General features: G+C 44.6%; 1 protein-coding gene across 1 annotated transcript in view; it reads left to right on the forward strand.

Annotated features, from left to right (window-relative positions):
• The window catches only part of RYR3 (ryanodine receptor 3), a 470,522-nt gene that overhangs the window by 350,985 nt on the left and 94,598 nt on the right, over positions 1-24,939 (forward strand). Inside the window, exons 49-61 of the mRNA XM_044925248.2 lie at positions 2,278-2,498; positions 6,734-6,824; positions 8,825-8,965; positions 10,406-10,569; positions 12,811-12,889; positions 16,971-17,060; positions 18,137-18,283; positions 18,468-18,530; positions 19,702-19,777; positions 19,889-20,012; positions 22,436-22,551; positions 23,090-23,157; positions 24,134-24,255. Coding sequence (XP_044781183.2) covers positions 2,278-2,498; positions 6,734-6,824; positions 8,825-8,965; positions 10,406-10,569; positions 12,811-12,889; positions 16,971-17,060; positions 18,137-18,283; positions 18,468-18,530; positions 19,702-19,777; positions 19,889-20,012; positions 22,436-22,551; positions 23,090-23,157; positions 24,134-24,255 — 1,502 coding nt within the window. The remainder of the gene's footprint in view (positions 1-2,277; positions 2,499-6,733; positions 6,825-8,824; positions 8,966-10,405; positions 10,570-12,810; positions 12,890-16,970; positions 17,061-18,136; positions 18,284-18,467; positions 18,531-19,701; positions 19,778-19,888; positions 20,013-22,435; positions 22,552-23,089; positions 23,158-24,133; positions 24,256-24,939) is intronic.

Here is a 24,939-nt window from a genome sequence, read left to right on the forward strand (position 1 = left end):
AATGCCAGGTGCTCCAGGTCAGGACGAAGCAGAGAGATAGAACACTAGAAGTTCTGGGTTTAAGGAGGAAAGACCAATGAGATCAGCTTAAGTTTTAAAACAAATATTGACCAGCTTAGGGTTGTTTTTAAATTGTATTATTATTTATTTATTTATCTAGCTGCGTTGGGTCTTTGTTGCCGCATGGGGGTGACTCTCTAGTTGTGGCACCCGGGCTTCTTGTTGCCGTGACTTCTCTTGTTGCCGAGCACAGGCTCTAGGTGCACGTGGGCTCAGCAGCTGTGGCTTGAGGGCGTTGGAGCACAGGCTCAGCAGCTGTGGCACATGGTCTCAGCTGCTCCGCTGCATGTGAGATCTTCTGTACCAGGGATCGAGCCAGTGTCCTCTGCATTGCAAGGTGGATTCTTAACCACTGGACCCTCAGGGTTGTTTTTAAAGAGCCAGTGGCATATCTTCTTGATCAGTTGTAAAGTTTCTCAAAGGCACCACCTGGTGTCCAAAAGCAGTAGAAGTCTGAGCTCCGGTGAGGGGTGATCAGCTAGCCAGTACCTTAACTGGGGTGAAGAACGAGTTACTCAGAAATGGATGGAGTCACCCAGAAGTGGAAAGCAGTATAAGCCCCAATCTGAATGGGCATTCCATCCCTATCTGCGGCATGGAGGTAAGAAATGGTATATCCATGAAGGCATTAGGGGCATATGGCTGTTTTGTAAAATTAAAACAGGTAAAAGCTTCCACTGCCTTTTTTTTTTTAATCTTTCTTATAAGTTCTTTGATTTAAAAAATAAAAAAAGATTAACCTGTGGGACATTTCCAGGTTTCCTGATCAAAGTGTTCACCTTGTTTATAAATCAGATAAGCAGCAAATAATCTTCCAGAATTTGGTGTTCAAATCATAGGCTTATCTACACACTAACTCCACAAAAGAAGCTTTGTATTCAGTTTCTCAGCACATGCATTTTCATGCATTCTCTTTTGAAAACTTTTAAGCCACTGGCATCAAAGCTCTTCTTCATTTTAATAACTCTGACTTTTAAAGAGATAAATGTGGAAGATTAGCTATTTCTTTCCATATGATTACTGCAGCTCCTAGAAGGCAAACTTTTGATAATTAATAGAAACACCCAGAAATATGTACCATTCAAAGAAAACAGTTTAGCAAATCATGTTATAGGAAATGTGTTATAGATATAATGGCTGTGATCATCACAGGAAATAAGGATATTTCATCTCTGTGGGCCGCAAGGTTTCTTTAGAAGTTCTTCCCTTAAACAAACAAAAAATGACAGTTAACCATTCTTTGGCTATATTTAGTGTCACTAAGTGGGCCTTCCTTAAATCCAGCCTGTCTAAATGAGCAAGAGAGAACGCTGTGAGTGATGATTACAGCTGAGTTTTAGAGAAGGCCATAGGTTTCTATTCCATGTACACGTTTTCCCGTGAAGAAGTGGGTTCCCTTTAGCGATGTCTTACCCTCATGCCAATGATCAGATTTCAGATTGCTCACAGTGCTCGTAAACTAGGTGATGGGGTCAGAGCTCCACTTTCTCCCTGTGAAACTGTCACAAAATCAGTGTTTGAGTGCTTGCTGAGCCCGTGGTGGTGGTAGTTTAGTTGCTAAGTCATGTCCAACTCTTGCAACCCCATGGACTGTAGCCCGCCAGGCTCCTCTGTCCATGGGATTCTCCAGACAAGAAAACTGAAGTGGATTGCCATTCCTTTCTCCAGGGGATATTCCCTACCCAGGAATCGAACCCACATCTGCATTGCAGGCAGATTCTTTACCGCTGAGTCACCAAGGAGCCTGTAACCATTTGGTAATCTCGAAATCACAAGAGACAGCTTGTGAGTCTCCATAATGTGAGAAAAGAGATGGAGAACCAGAATAATATTATAAGTAATAATACAGCAACTTGGAAATTGGACTTTGCAGACAACAAGGGTGTTGGGTTAGACTGGTCATCAGCTCATTTTAACAAGGGTTTGGGATTCTTCTTGAAGGAAACAGGTGTTTGTGGGCCATTTGGAATGAGTTAGCACGAGTCAGCCTTTGCTTTTCTTTTGTTTATTATTTCTTTTAACCTGATTCTTTTTTCCCTTTAAGATGCAAAAGAGAAACAGGTCTCTTTAGACAGAGTAGGCAGTTGTTCAGTCTGTCACTGTGAAACACACATATGAGTACACCTCCCTACCCTGCTGGTGGTGAGCTCAGCACAGGGGAAGCCTGGCCCTGTCCTTCCCAGGAGACTGACCAGCATCTCAATCCCCTTTTCGTAGGTTTCCCTAAGCACCACCGAGGCTGCACTGGCACTGAACAGGTACATATGTTCTGCTGTGCTCCCGCTCCTCACAAGATGCGCCCCTCTCTTTGCCGGGACAGAGCACTACACTTCTTTGATTGACTCTACACTGCAGACAATATACAGGCTTTCCAAGGGGCGATCCCTCACCAAAGCTCAGAGGGACACCATAGAGGAGTGTTTGCTGGCCATTTGCAAGTAAGTGCACACTCCCATGTGTTTCACTTCTGTGTATGTATCTGTGTCAGCTGCATTTAATTGTGTAAGCCTAGACCTGGCAAATCTAGTCTGAGGATACGCTCAAACTCTAAGATTGTGCTGGGTCCCCTACCTGCAACAGGCTCTTTGTTTTTAATGTTCTGTTGAAATATAGTTGATTTACATTGCTGTGTTAAGTTTCAGCTGTAGAGAAAAGTGATTCAGTTATATATATATATTCTTCTTTAGATTTTTTCCACTGTAGATTATTAAAAGATATCTTTCCCTGTGTCATACAGTAGGTCCTTGTTTATATATATATATATATATATATATATATATATATTACACAAACACACACACACACACATGGGCTTCCCAGGAGGCGCAGTTGTAAAGAATCTATCTACCATCTCCTATGTAGGAGATATGGATTCGATTCATGGGTGGAGAAGATCCCCTGGAGGAGGAAATGAAAACCCACTCCAGTATTCTTGCCTGGAAAACTCCATGGACAGAGGAGCCTGGAGGGCCACAGTCCATGGGGTCACAAAGAGTCGGACATGACTGATTGAGTATGCACATGTGCATGCATGGGTACACACACACACACTATGTAATAAACTCCTAATTTATCTGCAGGCTCCACAGGCTCTTTCTGATGAAGCTCGTCTCTTGCTCTGGGGCAGTGATGGGACTGACATCTCAGGCTCTAGCCCTGAGGATCGGTAGGCCAGGAGATGAGACTGTCTCTCAGGCCTGAAGTATTCAGATTAAGAAGTGGTAAATTAGGCGGTTAGGATTACACAGTACTATATGTAAAATATATAGCTAACAAAGACCTACTGTATAGCATACAGAACTCTACTCAATATTCTGTAATAATAGATGTAATACATGGGGAAAGAAGCTGAAAAAGAATGTGTGTGTGTGTATATATAACTGATTCACTTTGCTGTAGACCTGAAACTAACACAACATCGTAAATCAATATAGCACTAGCAGCAATGTTAGTCACTTAGTTGTGTGCAATTCTTTGCAACCCCATGGACTGTAGCCTGCCAGGCTCCTCTGTTAATGGAATTCTCCAGGCAAGAATACTGGAGTGGATAGCCATTCCCTTCTCCAGGGGATCTTCCCAACCCAGGGATCAAACCCAGGCCTCCTTCATTGCAAGCAGATTCTTTACCTTCTGAGCCACCAGGGAAGCCTAAAATCAACTATACTCCAATATAAATTAAAAAAAAAAAAAAAAAAGAACTAATGCTTTAGTTCCTAAACTAGAGCTAGAAGCAGGTTTTCCCTTCTGGGTAAGTAGACCTTCACACAAAGGCCAGACTATAAAAGCATGAGTCAAAGCAGCCCACCTCTAGGCCACATAAGACCTGAAACAAAGAAAAGACAGGATCTCCAGTCCCCGTGGGGAATCAAGGCAGGAGTGCTCACTGCCACAGATGGGCAACCAGGGACAGAGTGTCAAGCCACCCTGAGACCCAGAATTGTCAGAAAACTACATCAGATCTCGTGGGGTCAAAGGAAGAAGGGCTCTTCCAAATGGCAAGCCTCAGCCACACAGTCCAGGACCAGGCTCTGCTGTTTAAGCCAGTGGTTTTCCAGCTCAGCTATGCATTAGAATCACCTGGATGTCCAGGCCACATCTCAGTCCCTAAAAGTGAAATCTTTAGGGATGGGAGCCAGGCCCCTAGCTTGGGAAGCTCGTCAGACAACTCCATGATGCAGCCAAGACTGCGAGTCACTGCTGTGGGTTGTCCTGGAGTCGAGCCCAGCAGTTTTCCCTTTAGTGGCCAGCTGGGTCTGGCCCTGATTCTTGTTGAGTGGGTTGTTTCCTAGTCACGCTAGAGATGACTGTGCAGTGGTGGGACTGGGGCTGCCTAGAAAAAAGCAACTGGTCAGTCCGTTTAGGACATCAAATTAAAAGGCCATCTCACATTTATGTTTCAAATGTAACGTGGTCCTTCTATTTTAAATGCTTTATTGAAATTAACCTTTACATGCCATCTCGTACGGGGAGGGAGGAGGGAGGAGGGTTCAGGATGGGGAACACGTGTATACCTGTGACGGATTCATGTTGATATATGGCAAAACCAATACAATATTGTAAAGTTAAAAAATAAAATAAAATTTTAAAAAAAGTTAAAATGATATAAAGAATCAAAAAAATAAATAAATAAATGCCATCTATCATCTAAGGCCTATAGACCTCAACTATTGAGTTGCCTGAAAAGTTTGTTCGGGTTTTCCTGCTAGACATTACAGAAAAACTCAAACATTTTGGCCAACCCAATACTTTTATGGGTTAAGCTATGTCATGCACAGTGCTATTTGCCTAGGATGTGGAGTGCAGGGTGTGGGCCATCCACCCAGGCCCCATAAAAGGGGTTTCTCTCTGAGATCCTCTACCAAAATCAGGCTCTTATACTCTGATAGCACTTCATTCATTCCAGTATCATTAGAACTGGCAGAAAAGTAAGCTTATTTGAATGCTGTTGGTCCTGGAAGGGAAACCAAGCTTGGTAAACACACTACAGGCCTCTAGGAATGAATAGGGTGACTAAGGTTTCCATGCCACCACTTCAAAGGAGGAGCAGGAGCCCCTTGACTAGTGGATATGGTTGGGCATCTACTTTTCTCCTGAGTAGTGGCCAAGGGAATAAACAGTGAGTCTGCACAGAAACCCTTCCTGTCAGCATTGGTTCTACAATTGACTGGTGGCTATCCATCACAGCTGTAGGTCTTGTTCGACCTTTTCCTAGGTCTGAACTCACCAGGTATCTTGGGAACCAAACCAAAAGTCCTATCTCCCCTCATAAGCTGCTTCCTAGTTTTTTTTTTTTCCTTTTTTTTTAAGTAATGCCAAGACTGATGTTAGCATATATGTCTTTAAAGAATCAGACTAGATGTTGGGAAAATTAGAATTTTGTATCAAACCAAAATTAGAGCTCACAGCCCTATTCCTATGTTCCTAGGAGCTTCTCCACTCCTCTTCTTGGCCATCTGAGCTCTAGAAACAGCAGACAAACTGATACTTAACTAGCTTTATTATTTATTAAGTCAGTAGTTAATTGAGTTTGAGATTTATTTTACTCCTTGATTTTATTTGTTAGTCTAAGGTGATACTGCTAATTAGGTAAACAGTGTAAAAAAAACAATGTTATATGTTTATGATTATTACATTTAGAGACAAGCTTTTACTTGCTATACATCATGATTGACATTTTCACTCCAGGGATTTTTATCGCAAGGCCAGTTCTAGCAAAATTTGTGAAACAGACGAGCTTTGTTGTCCATCTCCAGTCACATCTAGCCTCCTTGTTCTAGATGCCTCTGAGGCTCTTTGTGGCATTTTAACATTCAAGATCAGAGTTATTAACTTTGCCTCCTTGTCTCTAAGGCATCTCTGGAAAGGGGCCTGTGAGCTGAACTTATGTGCCAAATTGTGTCTAAGTGTGTATTTATCTGGGAAGAATCCACAGGTTCCACAGGGTTTTAAAAGGTTTGGCAATCTAAAAATAATGGCTAAGTCAACCTGGTTTATCGCTTTTCTCTCAGAATTTACTTGTACCAATACCAAGGCCATGAATGCTTTGATAATTTGATATACTGTTCTCTAATTATTCAATTTGCTTTTTAAAGAAGTTTTGTGTGTGTGTTTTTGTTTTTGTTTTTGTTTTTTTTTGAGGACAAACCCTTAATCCCAAAACATGATTTCAATAATGAGAATTTCAGGTTCAGCAACTCAGAGCACCCTTCAAATCACCAGTAGGTGTCCTCAGATTCCACCTGTACAGCTGGTCACCTCTTGCTTCTTCCTTGGCAGAGTTCAGGAGCATGGTCAGTCTGTAGAGAGTTCTAAAACCACCTGGACTTTCTTTCTGTTGTATTTCTGTTATATATATTTCTTTGCCCATAGTCAGTGGCTGTATTTTGATTGAGTGTCATAGACCCTAGAACTTCCTGTCACATGGTGATTAGAATTTAACCTTAAGGGTCTCAAGCCATGAGCCCCACTCTCTCTTTCTGCATTTAAACTACACTTGATTTTTAAAGTCTTTTACCATCGACTGTGCTTTTATCCATGATCTTGTGATTTAGGAGCTAAGTATTTGAAGCTTAGTTCTAATATACGGTTATCGCTGCTGAGTATTTCTTTCATTCTCTTTCCCTTTTTTTTTTTTTTCATTATATCCTTTTGTTTTTCTTATTCTGTATTGCAGTCACTTGAGGCCTTCCATGTTACAGCAACTCCTGCGACGTCTAGTTTTTGATGTGCCCCAACTCAATGAATACTGCAAAATGCCTCTTAAGGTAAACCTCTCTGTTACAGAAATAGTCTATGGCACAGGAAACATGCCTTGTAAAACATTATCTTCACAACGGGGTGAGCAAAATACATCTGAAATGGGTTTTACCCCTTTGAATTGATAGCAAACTAAATACAACCTCCAAAATCAAGCCCTTTCTTTTTTATGATTTATTTATTTCTAATTGGAGGATAATTGCTTTACAAGATTGTGTTGGTTTCTGCCATACATCAATTACATGAATTAGTCACAGGTATACATATGTCCCCTCACTCTTAAACCTCCCACCCCACCCCCACTCCTCCAAGTTGCCCTCGAGCACTGTGGAGGGCTGTGGAATCTCTGACAACATACAAGCTGTTGTCAACATACAACATACAAGCTTCTCGAGTGTAGAGGTTGGAAAGAATAATTCTGCTGGATTCATTAACTGCTCCAATTTGCCTTAATCGATTTCCACCAATTACTTGTTATTTAGCAGAGGTTAGTGAGGGGACCTGAGAAGGCAATGGCAACCCACTCCAGTGTTCTTGCCTGGAGAATCTCAGGGATGGAGGAGCCTGGAAGGCTGCCGTCTATGGGGTCTCACAGGGTCAGACACGACTGAAGTGACTTAGCAGCAGTGAGGGGACTTAGATCTTTGTACTTTCCTGCCTTAATTAGGTTTTCAGAAGGTTTTTAATCTCAGAAAGCTTTGAAGTCCTGTGATTCTTCATTTAGGTATAGAAAGTAAAATGTCCCTTTTCTTTTCCATACTATGTTACGCTTTTTTTTCCTTTTATAACAGATCTTTAAATTTTTTTCACTTCTTTTCTCATATTAGTAAAAAGTAAGGCCGCAGAGCCCTGTTTTCATCATCTGGTTTCTAATTTTCTCACAAATTACCAACATTTTATTGCTGGTATGGCGAGCATTCCGGCCTGGGCGAGAAGACACCAGAATCAGTCACCCACAAGGGCAGTGTTTTTCGTCTTTTACCTCTGAGGCACCTGCTCTGGTTGTATATTCAAAAGGGTCAGCAGTTTCCAGCCACACCTGGAAATTCTGCCTAGTGATTTCAACAGAACTTTCCTTCTTTTCAGAAATAATCTAAGCAAAGATTTCAGGAAGTGTTTTACTGGGATAAACAGAATTCCAAGAGGCCCTTAGTCCATCCTCTTGTTCCATGCCAGGTAGAAGACAGCTTGTATGTTGTCAGAGATTCCACAGCCCTCCACAGACTTATTCTTCGGTCTAACCCTAAAACTCTTGGTTTTCTTCTCAAAAAGTCCTTTAGATAAAAAACACAGTTTTTACAGTCAGCTTGGCATTGCTTCCTTGGAATGCCTGTGCCATCAGCTGAATTCTGGCTCCCAAAGAGACATCATCACTAGCACTCAGCAAGCTCACTTTTACCCCTTAGATCAGCGGGATTTTTCCTGGAGGATGTGGATTGCCGCCTGCTGGGATGGGACCTTTGGCAGTGTACGTGTGCCCTCTACTGGCCACATGGGGAACTGCTGTAACATGGCTAGACCATCAAAAGGCTCAAGGGAACAGCAGGGAAGCCAGGGGCAGGAATCAATGTGGAGAAATCTGTGGACCCACAGCCTGCTCCCTGCCCACCCCTCCTCATATCAGCATTACCAGATTTACAAGCAAAGATCTCAGAAGAAATTTTCCTCAGGCCTTACTGGCTGGAACACAAACACTTCCAGAGGGTAGCATCTTCCCATTTGGAGTAGGAACAGTCCCTCTCCCATTTTATAGCAGCCTCTGGGGGTGATTGAGGAGGCATGAGAGTTAATGGGGCAGATTCCATTTGGGCTGAAGCTCGTGAGGCACAAGAGCAGACCATTCCCAGTGGTGTCCAGGGGCTTCTCTGTAGACAGCCTAACTATTTGCATTGTTGGTTTTCACTCTCCTGGTGGGTCTGTGCTGTTTTATTCTTCCCTGTGTGCTGTCGATGCCTGCGGATCTTCTCTGCCCCACCCTGCTGGTGCACACTTGTTCTCAACCTGCCAGCTTCTGACGAATCACTACGAACAGTGCTGGAAGTACTATTGTCTGCCTTCCGGCTGGGGGAGCTACGGTCTGGCCGTGGAGGAAGAGCTACATCTGACAGAGAAGCTCTTCTGGGGGATTTTTGACTCCCTCTCCCATAAGGTAATGGCAGTGCTCCTGGAACAAAGAGGGGGATAAGGGTGGCCGGACCTCGGTGATACAAGCTGATTCCCAGTCACCCTCTGCCATGTGCCCGAAACTCTGCCAAGCACTTTGCAAGTGGATCACATGCATTATCCCAGCTACCCTGACCCTCATTTGACAGGTGGGAGATCTGTTGGTAACTTGCCAGACTCACAAAGTTAACACGTGGAGAGCTACTTTCAGAGTAAATTAATGACTTACTTCATCCCCTTCCTTCTCTCCCTGCCCACCCCCACCCCCCACCCCTGCCAATGTTATATGGCCCTTGTTAGCCTGCCTTCACCAAGTTCAAGCCTAGAGAAGTCCTAGCATCTGCCCTGAGGTGGGGATGTGGGATTCCCAGGAGACCTTTCAGGGGAGGAGCTGTCCAGCCCCTGGGGAGGAGAAGCTTAGGAGAGGACTAAGGGCCTCTGCATCCCCAGCCTTCCTGTGCGGTCTGATTGGAACACAGCCCCGATCTCACACGTGCTCCCCTTCGCTTAACATATATTTAGATTTGTGATGTGACCAGCTTTAAACGAAGTCAGTAACATTCAGGATGGTATGGCCGTAGATAGGTCACCAGCTTTAAAGTTTTTCAGGTTTTCATACAGAAGTCGAAAGCAGGTATACAGCTGCAGTCTGGTGTTGGTTGTGTGTATGTGCTCAGTCATGCCCGACTCTTTGAAACCCCATGAACTATACCCACCAGGTTCCCCAGTCCATGAAATTTTCTCCAGGCAAGAATACTGGAGTGAGTTGCCATTCCCTTCTCTGGGGGATCTTCCCAATCCAGGGACCAAACCCCCATTTCTTGCATCTGCTGCATGGCAGGTGGATTCTTTACCACTGCGCCACCCACACTTAAATGATCTTCACGCCTGTCTTCCTTTGGTCTAGTACAAGCAGATCAAAGGTTGTCCCTCACCCCACGTGTTTTAGCTGAGATTCCTTCCTGGTGTGATTTAGGAGAGAATGGTGAAACCGAGCAATCTGCCGACACTATCAGCCTGTGACTGGCATTGGCTACTGGGGGGCCCAGCCAAGCTGCTGTCTCCTCTCCAGGCACAGGCTGGGTCAGTGTCTATAACCATCTATGGCCAACAAGTTTGTAGACTTTTCTGGCCTAGTAAGAACCACTTTAACCTTTAGATATTCCTGCAAGTAGCTAATTATGAGATACTGATTTAAACAGCAAATGGTGACTTAAAGGCTTTACAGATTGTCGCTTTTCTGTGACAAGGATACCTCAGTTTCCACCAGAATGCATTATAGGTCTTACATGTTCCCCATTTTGGTTAACCTGGGAAAATGCATGTGTGGTTTTTGTTTTTTTTTCCCCAGCCAATCGGTGAGTGGTTCTGCCGGTGGCTGTGGTTCTGGGGTCTGTGCTAACGTGGTCTTTGTCTTTTCTCACAGAGGTATGACCCAGATCTTTTCCGGATGGCCCTGCCCTGTCTCAGTGCAATAGCGGGGGCCCTGCCACCAGATTATTTAGATACCAGAATCTCAGCCACATTGGAGAAACAGGTCTCAGTGGACGCAGATGGCAACTTTGACCCCAAACCCATCAACACCGTGAAGTGAGTCTAGAGTCATCTCTAAGCTGGTCCTTGATTTTACCCCATGGCCAGTGTTTCTCTTTCAAAAGAAAGCCAGAAATTTAAACTTCCTTCCCTTCTCTCCCTTCCCTTCCAACGCTGTTCGTCATGTCCCTTGACACTACAAGTCACATCAGGTGCTGGATTTTTACCTCAACTCCTGAAGGTTTAATCCATCCATATCTGATTATATGTTATATTATTCTATTCTGCACTTCTCTTTGGAGGGTGGAGTGGTTTATTTATTATAAAAAATGGATGTTCTCCACATATGTCTCCCGAGGCATTTGTAAGTATTCTGACAAATGATGCAATTAATTTATTAATTAGTTTTTTGACAAAATCTTTGCTGTTTGTGAATTAGGCCTGTACAGTACTAATAGCATCATACATCAAAGCCCCTCCTTAAATAACACTCAGCTGAGCTCCCACAAGACTTCAGGATGTGAGGGCAGAACAGCACGGGGAGGGGGGGGGGGGTCCTTATTTGAGAGAATGGACCTGCTCTTTACCAATGGATGCTGGATCTTTGGAATGACTCTACAATAACTCCTTTTAATTCCTCCCACTGATTCTCCAGCATGCCTCACTGGTGGTGATTAGGCCATGGACAAAGTATTAGACAAGATCTACTCGATTTTGCCTTTGGCAGTTCTGCCCCAATTATGATTATGGGTCATGGGGCATACAGGCTTCATCTCCAGCTGCATTTTCAGTGAAAAGCTCCAGACCTACTGTGGTATGAGCAGGGAGAAGCAGGCATCCTGTTATGGACCCCTTGGACTTCTGTTTTACGGCAGTAGTTCTCAGATGAGAGCCATAGTCTGAGCCCTTCTCTGGAGCTGTCAGCTTTGATAACATATACAGTTCATCTTTGGGGAAATTAAATACACATTCCATCAGCAGAATCTTGAGCTGAGTGAATGGTGGGAAATAGAATTGAACCTGCTGTAAGAGAGAGGTAAGGGATGTGGTATACCTTCAGGCTGGCCAAAGGGAAGGCAGATATTGATTTTGGAGAACTCGGCCCCATGAAAACATCAGTGGGCCAAAGGATGCCGAAAGGTGTGACAACATGGACACTTTTATAAACATTATAAGACAGTGTGAAACTCTAGCAATTGTGTGCCAATGATGACTTGTTCCACGCTAATTTGAGAACTCTGATTTCTTCAGATAGATTTCTGACATCAGAGGTTCTTTGAGTAAAATGAATAATGAAGACTAACTCTGACCAAAACTTAAACAGAAAAGGACCTTATTGTAAAAAGATACGGGGTCATTATTAAAATCTAGGCAAAGGCTGACTAAGCAGGCCTCAGCAAGGACAGGAACTAAAGCAGAGTGACCACATGGACATTCTCCAGGTGTCCCCACTGGATGCGTCACCGTGAAGAGTTGCTGTCCTGGTCTCACTCAACTCAAGATTCAAATTACAAGTTCTCTGGTAGTCTAGGACTTTCTGCACTTTCACTGCTGTGGCCTGGGTTTAGCACCTGGTCAGGGAACTGAGATCCTACAAGCTGCCCAGCAAGCACAGCCCTCCCCACCAAAAAGATTCAAATTCCAGAGAGAATGAGTCCAGTTGGCCTCATCGGAGCCAATCCTCAATGACGGTTCACATAAGCCTACACATGATGCAGGAAGACTTGCTCCTTAAAGGGAAGCAAAGGTGTATTAGCAACAGAAGGGGTAAAAGCTGTGGGGATTTCTAACGGAAATGACAGATGTCCACTGGACTGTCGTGATTCTAGCATTTAAGCATGAATCACTAGACCTCAAAAGGTAGACAGGCACTACTTTGGATCACTAGGTACTCTAGCTACCCACTCCTACCATCCCCCGATTGGAGTTGTGAGATGGCAGGGCAGTGTCTTTGATGAATGCATTCTCACAATCTGGCCAGGAAAGGTCTGGCCCAGGAGCCGAAGTGGTTCTTAGGGGCCGAGGGAAGCCGGGGCAGCTGGAGGGAGGCTGCCTGAGAAGCAGAGGCTGCTGCAGAGCCGCCCTCTGATTAGCCGTGGGTGTGTCTGTGACCTGGTCCTGAATATGCCACACCTGGAGCTCAGGAAGGTCACTGAGTCTGGTGTTCAGCTTCAAATCTGGAGTCAGCTGGTTGATCACATCCAACTTCTGTTGGTTGATTGTTAGTTCTATCTTTTTGGCACATCTGGCTGAAGTGCTTGGGGAGGTAGTAATTTTATTTTTCCCCTCCTTTCACAGTTTCTCCTTGCCTGAAAAATTGGAATACATCGTCACCAAGTATGCTGAGCACTCCCATGATAAATGGGCCTGTGACAAGGTAGGGATTATCATCCAGCCGACAGTTGTCACGGGGGGTAAAAATAACCAGCCCAAGAACATTAAAGTGTTCAGTCCAGGAAATCTGCCTGACGCGTCTAAGTGACAGACTTGCCATGCCAAGAGCATTCATTATTTTTGAGTGGCCATTTCCCAGGGATGGTGGAGGTCGGAGAAATACGTGGTGGCAGCTGCTGGTGCAGCTTTTCTTGTCTCTCAAGAAAATGATTGATTCTGGGAGGGCTGCTGTCTCTCTTCCCATTGCATTTCCTGGAGTTGGTGCTCAAGCACATGCTTATGTATGTTTGACATAAATGCTTAATGTGGGGCCAGAAGCTTTTATTCAATTTTATTTTTTTAATGTACCATTAGGAAAGGGAAAATTGAATGGAAAGTTTTACTCTCACGTTTTGCCAGCAAGCTGAATTTTGGTCTAGGGAAGACACCCGTCTTCCCGTGACAGGCAGTGCTGGAACTTCCAGACTCTCCCTTATTAATAAGCCCGTCCATCTGGTGTTTAAAATTCTTCACCACATGAGGTCAGGCTGCTTAATAAGTTTAATTGCTCTGTCAGCCCTTTAATGCTGGCAGGCAAAAGGAGAGGAATATGCCAAAGCCATCCCGGAGTCCTGTAGGCAGCCCGTTAAGCACCGGGGCCATTGCTCAGCTGCAGTTTACAGCCCGAAACGGTGGACCCACCTCCGCAGCACGGCCGCAGAAACCACCTCCCTGGTTGCACGCTGGATGAGATACAGCTTGAAGCCCTGGCTCAGCCTCTGTCATGAGCTGGGCTCAGCTCTGATTCTTTCCTGAGCTACTGTTTGGGGCTCATGACAACAACGATCATTGTATCTGTAGAATGGGCTCATGATTCTAGAACAGAGGTTGGCATGCTTTTTCTATGAAGGGCCAGATAATAACCATTTTAGGATTTGTGGGCCAGACAGTCTCCATTGCCACTACTCATCTCTGTTGTGGTGGTGCAAAAGCAGCCATAGACAACATGTAAATGAAGGAGTGTGCCTATGTAATATAGTAAAAACTGTATTTCTAAAACAGGGACTCAGCTGGATTTGGCCCAAGGGCTGTCTGTAGCTTGCTGACTGTCGCACTAGAGCATCTGTGTTTTCTCAGCACTCCTTCATGCCCATCTGGGCAGCTTTGACTTAGGGACAGGGACACCTCCATGAATCATCCAGTGCATCCCTAGGTCACATGCATTCTACCTTTTTAGTCACTCCTGAATTTGTATAGTTCTCTCTGTCCAAGCCATGGTTTTAGACCAGGTTGCACTCATCTTTTGCCCAGACAATGTGATGACCTTTCAACTAGTCTGTCCATGTGTATTTTCTCCAGTCTGCTCTTCATGCGACTGACAAGCAATGGTTGCAATATGCAGGTTTGGTCAGATTCCCCCAAACGGATCATGTTCTCCAGGCCAGTCCCTTTTCCTTGTTAAAACCCCTTAATAGCTTCTATTTTAATGTAAAAGTGAAAATCCTTTTTGTGGTCTGAGAGACCCTACCACCATCTCTAGCCTCATATCTCTCCCCTCATCCTCTACCTTCCAACCACATGCCTTTTATTTAGACTCATTCCTTCCCTCCCTTCCCCACCCCATCTCTCTCTCTCTCTCTCTCTCTCTCTCTCTCTCTCACACACACACACGCACACACACATACTCTCTCGCTCTCGCTGTCTCTGTCTCTGTCTCTTTCTCTTTCTTTCACTCTCACTCTACATAAGCCTGGATCCACCCTGTCTGAGCCAGGTACCCATCTGTATTCATGTGAAAACACCATTCATCAATTCCTTCTTCAAAATCTGTCCAAGTGTGAATTCTAGGATGCCTCTTTCCCAGATTTCTCAAATATAGGCCCTCTTAGCACCTTGCTGTTTTCCTTCCCAGTATTTTTAGAGCAGTCTGATATGATTCTATTCATAACAGTTATCCATTTATATACACCAGTTATGAGCTATGCATTTACTAGTGTGGTATTTGATGAATCTCTCTTTTCCACTATCCTGGAAGCTTCACATTTGCTCACTGTTGCCAGGGGGGCATTGATAATCTGACAAGGAGAAGAGTATTTCCCCTGCCGTCAACGACCCCCATCTGTGGGTCCTTGAACTAAATGAACCAGCCATGGTACAGGTTGTGCTGTGCTGTAATGGGCACTGGGTGAGAGCATGTGGAGGAGACCCCAGCCCAGTAGCAGGGGGTCCAGGAATGCTTCCTCGAGCTGATGACATGTACAGTATGTGATAGAAAACACTGTTCAGACACAGGGGAGCAAGCATGTGAACAGGTACAGAGTGAAGGCTGTGGAAGCAATGGACGCAGGCCCTGAGAGGCAAGAGTGTGTGGTGGCTTTCAAGGAAGTTTGTTTCAACATGATGGGGTCACAAGAGTAGGGCAGGGGCAGAAAGGCAGGACACGAACCTAAAGGGGCCAACAAGCTCTTTGCTGCAGCCATAGAGGCCAGAAAGAGCTTGGATTTTTACCGTGATGGCAGTTGTGAATCAGAAAATTTTAAAGCAGCAGAGTGCCCTGATCAGAGTATTTCATAAAAATCACCTGACAGTGGTATTGAAACTGGAATCCATTAGAGATGGCAAGACTGGAGGCAGGGAGACCACATAGGACCAGCTGCAGTAATCCAGGTGACAGCTGATGGTTGTTTAGCTGCTAAGTCATGTCTGACTTTTCGAGATTCCGTGGACTCGAGCCCACCAGGCTCCTCTGTCCATGGGATTTCCCAGGCAAGAATACTAGAGTGGGTTGCCATTTCCTTCTCCAGGGGATCTTCTCAGTCCAGTCATCACAGCCACAACTCCTGCATGGCAGGCGGATTCTTTACCACTGAGCCACCTGAGAATGCCCAAAGATGGCTCCTTATTGTTGAGTTGCTAAGTCATGTCTGACTCTTTGTGACCCCATGGACTGTAGCCCACCAGGCTCCTCTGTTCATGGGGTTTCCCAGGCAAGAATACTGGAGTGGGTTGCCATTTCCTCCTCCAGGGGAGAGAGGTGGCAGCCTGGGCCAATGCACTGGCAGGAAAGTGAGGGCAAGGCAGACGATAGGTCTGGGAGGTTGAACACATGTGAACAGGTACAGAGTGAAGGGGATGTTGAGGAAGGCTCAAGGATGTTGAGGAAGGTTTCTGGCTTGGAAAGTGAGTATAAGCTGATGCTGTTCATGGAGATACAGGAAACCCAAGAACAAGAGCCATTTAGAGAAATGCAATGCTGGGTTCTCTTTCTGACCTGTTGAGAGGTACCTGCAGACATCCAAGCAGAGCTCAGATAGGTGTGGAAGTTATGGATCTGGACTGCAGATACTGATTTGGTATTCATTTACTTATGGACCGGGGCCTAGATTACATACCCCTGGGAATAGTGTGCCCTGAGAAGGGACACAAGCTTGAAAAACTCCACATTAACAAGTGGGAAGAAGCAGAGACTGAGAAAGAGCAGCCAGAAGTCTCTGGGGGATGAGGTTCTGAAAAACAGACTCTGACTTATCTCTGTACCCACAGTGCCTGGGACAGAGTCTACAACCTACTGTCCTAGACACTCAACCAATGTTTGTTGAATGACTTTTGAAATTCGTCAACTTCTGTGATTCTAGGAAACATGTTTTGCTACAGTTTTGCTCTGGGCTTGGCGGGCAAAGGGAGCAAACCAAATCAGTTCCCTCCATGCCATGGCCAGTAGTCCATTTATCACAAGCTCAGCCTTCACACCTGTCCTTGCCTGTGATTGTAACACATTGACCTGAAAAGCATTGTTTTCGGGTCTTTTAAAGCATCCTTTCTGTCTGTAGAGGGCCTGAAACACAAGCAAGTAAGTGGAGGGGACAGCCACTAAAACAGGAAGAAATAAAGGAGCAGGGTTCACAACTCAGGGGGCAGAGAGCCTGACAGCCTTAAAAGATCAATTAGATATTTTGGGGGGAAATTTCCAAGCTCTGTCACATTCCATTATTCTATTTGTTCAGTGAAAATAGAAGCTGGGCTGTGGGTCACATAGCAGGGCTCTCAGGATGCCAAGGATATTTGAACTGAGAACATTTCTACAGAGTCAGAATGGATGGAAATACGGAATTTCGCTGGATGAAAATGTGAAGACCCATCCATTGATCCGGCCTTTCAAGACATTAACCGAGAAGGTAAGGACCACTGAGTGGCCATGCTGGTTTCCCTTCCCGGGGAATTATATCCCAGCAGAGGAGCTGAGGGCACATTCACGGTCCAGCTCCTTAGAGACTTTTCAGGACTGGAGAAGCTCCTCAGGAGCTGGCCTATGACCCACGGCCCCAGGACCAGCTTCAAAGAGCCTGTTGGAGAAAGAAACACTGGTCCGCACTCAGAAGCTGGACCAAAATACATTTTGTGGTTCACTTGGCAACTGAAATAGGAAGGGCTTTTGTTAGATTATTGGGGGGATTATTTTGTTAAATTTTGGGGGGGGGGGGGGGAGACATGAATTCAGATGGAAAGGACTTCCAATCAGGAAGGATGAAAGGAACAGAGAAGAGAATCCCCAGGGAAATATGAACAGGTCTCATAGTTTGGTTTGCTTTGTTAATTATGAGATTTGGTTCAGCTTAACTCTGAATTCCTATCTTGCCATCAGTAAGAGTTCTCTGTAGGCTTTAGATTTACCATCACAGGTAAAGGATGATATGTATATCTTTATATGCATATTCACTGGCTATAAAATTGTGTAGGACTCAAAACAGAATAGCAAATCTAAGGAAATCTATTTCCCAAGCTCAGAGGAGAGCTTTGTGCAGACGCATTTTGACGTGCGCCATCTTGAACACCTACCAGACAACAGAAGTCACTCTTGAGAGAAAGGGGCGGGGCCCAAGCAGGTGACGCTTGCGCAGTAAGCGCTGCCTGGAGGAGGCCGAGGTGGCAGTGCTGGAGGGAGTGGGGTGGGGAGAGGGGAAGGGAAGAGTTCATTGTCCTCTTCTTGCTTCTCTTTAACCACAAACTGTGGGTAATGTCTGGCACATTCCCCTTAAAAGCCGGAGACTGTAGCGTCTTTTACTTAAAAACCTCCAAAAGGCTGAGGACGTGTTTCAGATGGGATGCTGCAGAGAGTATTTTGACCCGGTGAGAGGAAGCTTGAGCCAGTTAGCCCTCTCCGCTGTGGGCTCCAACGTCTTTTCCAGGAGACAGGCCAGCCGGAGTGCTGGAGCCTGCCCTACACAGCTCTTCTGCTCCAATGTTCTTCCAGGAGAAGGAAATTTATCGCTGGCCTGCCAGAGAGTCCCTGAAAACCATGCTGGCTGTGGGCTGGACTGTAGAGAGGGCCAAAGAGGGAGAAGCTCTGGTTCAACAGCGGGAAAATGAGAAGCTTCGAAGCGTGTCCCAGGCCAGCCAGGTATGACCATCACGCCCAAAGGCCAGTGCTCGGCCAGTAGAACCCGTGGAGAACCTGGGAATGCCCTCCCCAGGTAGCAGCGATGAGGCTCACCATCCATGAGCCCTGGGAATCTTTTGGGACATACCTTTGGCCACTGACGTTGGGGATGCTGATAAGAATGATTCTGCCTTTACTTCCCTAGGGCAACAGCTACAGCCCTGCCCCTCTGGATCTCTCCAATGTCGTGCTCTCCAGAGAGCTCCAGGTCAGTCTTGATGCCTTCAGAGCCAGCGTAACTTACTTTCTAAAACCCCTCAAGTACAGGGAATGTCAAACTCCAAAGAGTTACAGAAAAAAACAGAAAGGAGAGAATGCCTGAAATATCACCACTGAAATATCAAAATTAGGAAGGGCTACACGGAGCAGAGGCCACTCATCCAAGACAGTCTCAGCAGAATTGACCAATGGTCAGAGGAGGTGAGGCTTTGCACTTCTTCTTGGGACATCGAAACAGGTCATAACTCACTAAGAGGAAGAACAAACAGCAAATTCCTGTATCAAAACCCAAAACAGAACTGATAAGAGCCAGGAGAAATAACTAGTAACAAAACTAATAACAACTAGGAGAAAACCTATGAGCCACCCCTGGGTGGGGGTGCTGGCCTGGTCACAGTAGGTTTCCCCAGCCTTGAGGACAACTGTGTATTCCGTGGTGGATTCACGCAAGTTGCCCGTGGTGGTGCAGATGAGTCATCGTTGCAGGGTTTCAGGACATAAAGCCAAGAGGATGAGATTAAAAGCCCTAAGTGGCCTCCTCCCACTCCTCCCTTGTGCACACATCGGTGACTTTGATGGAGGCAGCTACTCCTCAGAGCGTCCATCAGACCAATGCTTTGTACCTTAGAGAAAGTTCCTTTCCAAAGTACACCCTTCATTCCAGGTCACTAACTTATGAGCCTTATAAAGATGAGTTCTATTTGAGAAGTCTCATTTTTGCCGCAGTTTTCTCCAACATGGGGCCATTTTTTAGTTTGCTAAGCTAAAAGCTTTTGGGGATTCTAGATTTTTGCTTGACTTCCCACTTACAGCTCACTTTCTCAGGTCAGGAGTAAGACACTCAACTCCTGTGACAAATGAAGTACCACCAGCATGCACTTTGCAATGGAAATGTGTTCTCTCAGAAAGGCATCAAAGTGCCAAGATAATAAGTTACCAGGGAAGGCCCGAATTAGAAATTGTTTTCTGTGTGTATGGGAAGATAGAAAACTAATGAGGTGCATAAGCGCAGACTAATTAATGACAGGAGACACTCAGCAATGTGCAGTTTGCATTTGGTGGTGCTTTGTTTCCAAGGCTGCCTGAAATAGCCTGGCAGATATGAACCCATTTTTCTTGCTTGCTTTCTCTCTGACCGTCGTCTCCCTGGTGGGACCCAGGGGATGGTGGAGGTGGTAGCTGAGAACTATCACAATATCTGGGCCAAGAAGAAGAAGCTGGAGCTGGAGAGCAAAGGTGAGCTAGGTCCACAGTGTCCCCCACAGAAGGTGAGCTGGGGGGCAGGTGTGTTTTCCCAAAAGTGCAAAGAGCCAAATATTTTGTCATCTCTCACTTTACTGACCCCAGGTGGTGGCAGTCACCCTCTTTTGGTACCCTATGATACCTTGACTGCCAAGGAAAAGTTCAGAGACCGAGAGAAGGCCCAGGACCTGTTTAAATTCCTCCAAGTGAATGGCATTGTGGTTTCCAGGTAAGCCATCTTCCAGGTGATGTTAGTGGGACAGGGACAGGCTGGTGTGGTCTCTCCTGCTCTAGATCTTTAATCACCTGCCTAGGACAGCAGTTGGGTCTTTTGAAGTAGGTAAGTGTTTTGAAGCATGAAGTCCTCTCTTCTGTCATAAATAAGACTGGTCGATGTCAATTTCTAAAAAAAATCAAAGATGCATGCAAAGAATCTAGCAAAGAATCATAACAAATTATACATACATACCTTAAACATTTAATTTTAACTTAAAACATACAAATATGCATTCATTCACAAATCTTGTACTGTAAGCCCCAGACCTTATTTTACTTTGTTGTTTTATTGATTGGAATTATAAAGCACATCCATAATGCATCCTCAAACATCTGAAACTTGGGCTTCCCTAAAGAGCGGTGAGGATTAAGACACATACAAAACACTGTAAGCGCAGCATTCTAGGGTGTTTTTTGTTTTTTTACAATTTCCTCTCTATGTTTTACAGTTTTCTTACATCTAGTTCAAAAACTCTGTATGTGGAAACTTACAATTGCAGGTCTTTGTAAAACATGCAACCTAATTCTCACAGAATCACCAGTTCTCTTCACACTTGTATTTTAATGTTTTCTATGGTATTTAATAAAATGCCATAATAACAGTAGAGACCATGACTGACATCAACAACCCTGGAAAAAAGACTCAGTTCCTGGAGAGACTGAATGAACCGTGATTTCTGAAGACTTTATCTCCAGCTTATGTTGATCAGAACCATCTAGATGAAGGTTTTAGATGAGGATGGTCTGGGCTGCTTAAGTCTTAAAGTTAGAATCTGTTTTCCTGCTGGTCAGGTATCAGCAGTGGGCTTTGCTTGCCAAGTCCTTTGTAGAATGAAAAACAAGCAAGTGTCCCATCCTGATAAGCCATTTCTTCTGAAAGAAATGTCTGCTGAGCCAGCTGCTGTTTCTTCTTTTGGTTTCCTACAGAATTTTTGCCACTGAATGGCAGAAACCCCAATAAAATTCTATACAAATATTTCTATTGTAGATCATATGAAAGAATAACAAAACTTATTTGCCGTATTGTTGAGTGAGAAAGGTCAGGCAACGGGGGATACCCCCTGGGGAAGCCTTTGAGAAAAACTCCCATCATCATTTTAATCCTGTTCTTAATGCTGCGATGCATGCAGACTGTGGTTTGCCAATAAATAACTCGCTCACAGAAATGAAAAATTCCTCTTTATGATAAGAAGGAAATCTAGGAAACAGGGAGGAAAAGGAAAAAGATCACTGAGTTCAGCAGACATATCCCTTAGTGGCTTACCCTGTGCCAGAACCTATGATGGGCACTTGACTATACCAATGAGGAGGCAACATCCTGTCACCAAGGAGAACCCCTTGGTTCCTGCTGCCCCTACCTCAAATCTGCCCCATCCTCAGCTTCCCCATCACTTGATGACAGCCCTTTCTTCCGAGTGCTCAAACCAGAAACCTTGTCTCTTCTCTTTTTCCTTCAACTCGCCTCCACTTCTTTAGGAAATCCTGGTGGTTCTCCCTATAAGATACCCAGAATCTAGCCACTTCTCACCTTCATGCTCTCACTATCATTGCTGAAAGGGCTTCCTTCCCATGCTCCCTATTTCAACCTTTGGCCTCAACAGAGTACTCCTGTTAGAATATAGATCATATCATGTCATTCCTCTATTCAAAACTTTCAATAGCTTCCCATCTCAAAGCAAAAGCAAACTGCTAAGGACAACCCATGGCATCCTAATGATTGAGCCCATTGTCCACCCCATGCCCCTCTGAACTACTCACTTTCATTCCATCTACACTGGCTTCACTCAGCATGCTTGCTCCCACCTCAGGACCTTTGCACCCTTGCTCCCAATGCCTTGAAAGCTCTCTCCCCTGATGTCTCTATGTCTTCACCTTCCCATGTCATCCTTCCAATAAGCCCAGCACTGATTTAACACAACAGTCTGCTCACCCACCCCTTCAGGCACTCTTGGACCCTTTCATCCTTTAACTTTAGTTTTTCTTTTATTCACAAAGCTTATTAACCTCTAACACTCCATACACTTTATGTTTTGTTTTATGTAGTGTTCATGCCTGTTCATAGCTGACATGTAAGTTCGGTGAACACAGGGGATTCTTGTTTGCATCTCTGCTTTAGTTCCATCTCAGCATTTATTGAATGAATGATGCAGATCTTTCTGAAAAGTCTTTTCAGAAATTATTGTAGCTCAGATGTTGCATGCTCATGGAGGCAAGTTCCAAATTCAAGGGGAAATGAGTCAGATGGTGAGTCAGATCCCTAAGCCAGAAAAACCATTAACATTTGGAAAACAGAGTTGACGCAGGGAAAATTGCTGGTGCACTGAAGTCACAAAGCTGTCTCTGTTGCCCCCTGGGGTTTACCTGTTTCCAACCTAGAGGTATGAAGGATATGGAGCTGGATGCCTCCTCCATGGAAAAGAGGTTTGCCTATAAGTTTTTGAAGAAGGTTCTGAAATATGTTGATTCGGCTCAAGAGTTTATTGCCCATTTGGGTAAGTATCATTGTGAAATATCACAAAAATGTGTGCTTCTCCTAATATCAAAAAGAATTCGATATTCATTTTTCAAGGAATGATGTTTTCATGCCATAATTGTTCATGAAGCTTTTAGGCATATGGTTTGGGGAAGGACACAATGACTGAGATATTCCCCCCCACACACCCCACTTTAAAAAAAATCAGCTGTGTCTTTGGTTTTCCTTCTGGATTTGATTGAATCATTTGTCATTTTTAATATAACTCATCCTATTCTAAGTGTTCCATCTTTTTGCTTCATGGCTCTGAGATTATGACTCAAGCTCTCGGAAGCTGCCTTCTCATCACTAAGATGGTGAAATGGGTGGTGATACTCTAGAGAATTGACACAAAAAATAACCAGCTCTCACAATTGCCAAGTACTTTGTAAAATATTAGATATTTTGTAAAAATCAAATGGCCTTTTCATGATGAAAAGCTTCTCTGTCTCTAAAATCCTGTGACTGTTTTTGTTTTCTTTGCTCTGGCCAACTTTGTGTCACTTTTGTCTTCGTAGAAGCCATTGTCAGCAGTGGGAAAAATGAAAAGTCTCCCCATGACCAGGAGATCAAATTCTTTGCCAAAGTAAGTGACCCTGTGCATTTAACTAGATTACTTTTTCCTTGGCAGCCACACAAATCAGGGTACAAGTTAACGCAGATTCAACAAAGATACTCAAAACTCCAGTAATGGCTTTGATCATACAGAACTGTTTGTTGTGGAACAGTCCTGAGGCAGGTTGGTGGTCTGAGGAGGTGGGCAGCCTGCTTTGCTCCATGCCATCACCCAGGGACTCAGGTTCTTCCTCTCATGATGTTCTTCCATCTCCTAGAATGTAATCCCTGACAGTTTGGTCCAAACAGACACAACTGTACCATATCTGTTAGAAAGAGGGAAAGGAGAGGGGAAGGAAAGCTTCTGTTTTATTAAAGTTCTATCCCAGTGTCTAGAACAGAATCATTTTAGCCTCAGCTAGCTGCAAGGGAGGCAGGTAATGCATTTTCTAGCTGGGTGACCCCATTCCCAGCTAAATTACAGGGGTTTGTACAGCTAAGAGAAAGAAGGGGAGAGTGCACATGGAGGCCAGTGAGCTCTCTCAGCCACATAACCCTAGGCAAAGGACTAAATACAAGTGAGGACTTGAGGTAGCCATGCTCTGAGAAGCAGAGCCAGGATGCTCCAGGCTAGTGGTGCTAGCCCATTCCTCAAGTATACTGTTGAATGCCATGCCCAAGAAGCCACATCTGAGCGCAGGCTAAGTACAGGACACCCCTGAAAGTGTTGACTCAGGGCCCCATGTGCACTTCTTTGGGTGCTTAGTATCTTGCTCTATCCCTTTACATGTACCCAAGGCCTCTGGTTACAGGACTAGGAAAAGAAAATGTGTTGGAAACTGAGATCTGCAGGATAGTGTTTCCTGGAAATTCCAGGACCAGTGTTCAGAGGCTTTTTGCTCACTGAGAGGGAACTTTTTCAAAGGAACCAGAGGAAGGACTTTTGCCAGCTTCCTAGAAGTTTATCTCTAGTGGATCTTTCAGTTCATTTCTGGTGGATCTTTCAGGTTCTCCTCCCACTGGTTGACCAGTACTTCACCAATCATCGCCTGTACTTCCTGTCCTCCCCTCTGAAGCCCCTTAGCAGCAGCGGGTATGCCTCCCATAAGGAGAAAGAAATGGTGGCCAGGTGAGTCTACAGAAGAGAAGGTCATGGTGCTGATGTGATTTCCATGAAACCCCAGATTCCTGGAACTTAAATGGTGAATCTTTTGGAGAAATGAGCTGTGGCCTGACAATTGGCAGCTCAGAGGTTTTTGTTATCATCTTTTTTCTGAAAATGACTTTATTTACACTTACCAGTGTATTATTTTGGCAACCAAGAGAAGTGTACTGTTTGTGGGTATCAGTAGGATTAGGGGGTAGATTTATATACTCAGGTCAATTTCCATCCTGAAATATATTTAGAAAAAGGTGAAGGTAATTCTGAAGCTTGGGAAAAGCAAACACACAACATTAAGAAGAAACAGATTAACACTGCTTTCAACCGCATTCTTATCAGGTTTTTAAAGATTAAATTGCTTTTAAAGAATCAGATTTTACAAGTCTTGGTATGGATGACCTGAGATTTGAAATCTATGCTGGCATAGTTCAATTTAAATTTCTAACAGGAAACAAATTTTAATCAAAAGTGTCAGCTTGCCTTCTCATTCCACTAGGTGAGACATGGGGATGTCTCAGCAGAACTGAGAACAAAGTGGGGTGCTTCATGATCAGGCTATGAGGTGGATCCCACCATGCCTCAGGTTCTCTCTGTATTTGACTTATGAGTGACAAAAGCATGGGTTAGATTTCTAAAGGGCAGAGAGTTGAG

The sequence above is a fragment of the Bubalus bubalis genome, chromosome 11 (genome assembly GCF_019923935.1).
Source record: "Bubalus bubalis isolate 160015118507 breed Murrah chromosome 11, NDDB_SH_1, whole genome shotgun sequence".
NCBI lineage: Eukaryota > Metazoa > Chordata > Mammalia > Artiodactyla > Bovidae > Bubalus > Bubalus bubalis.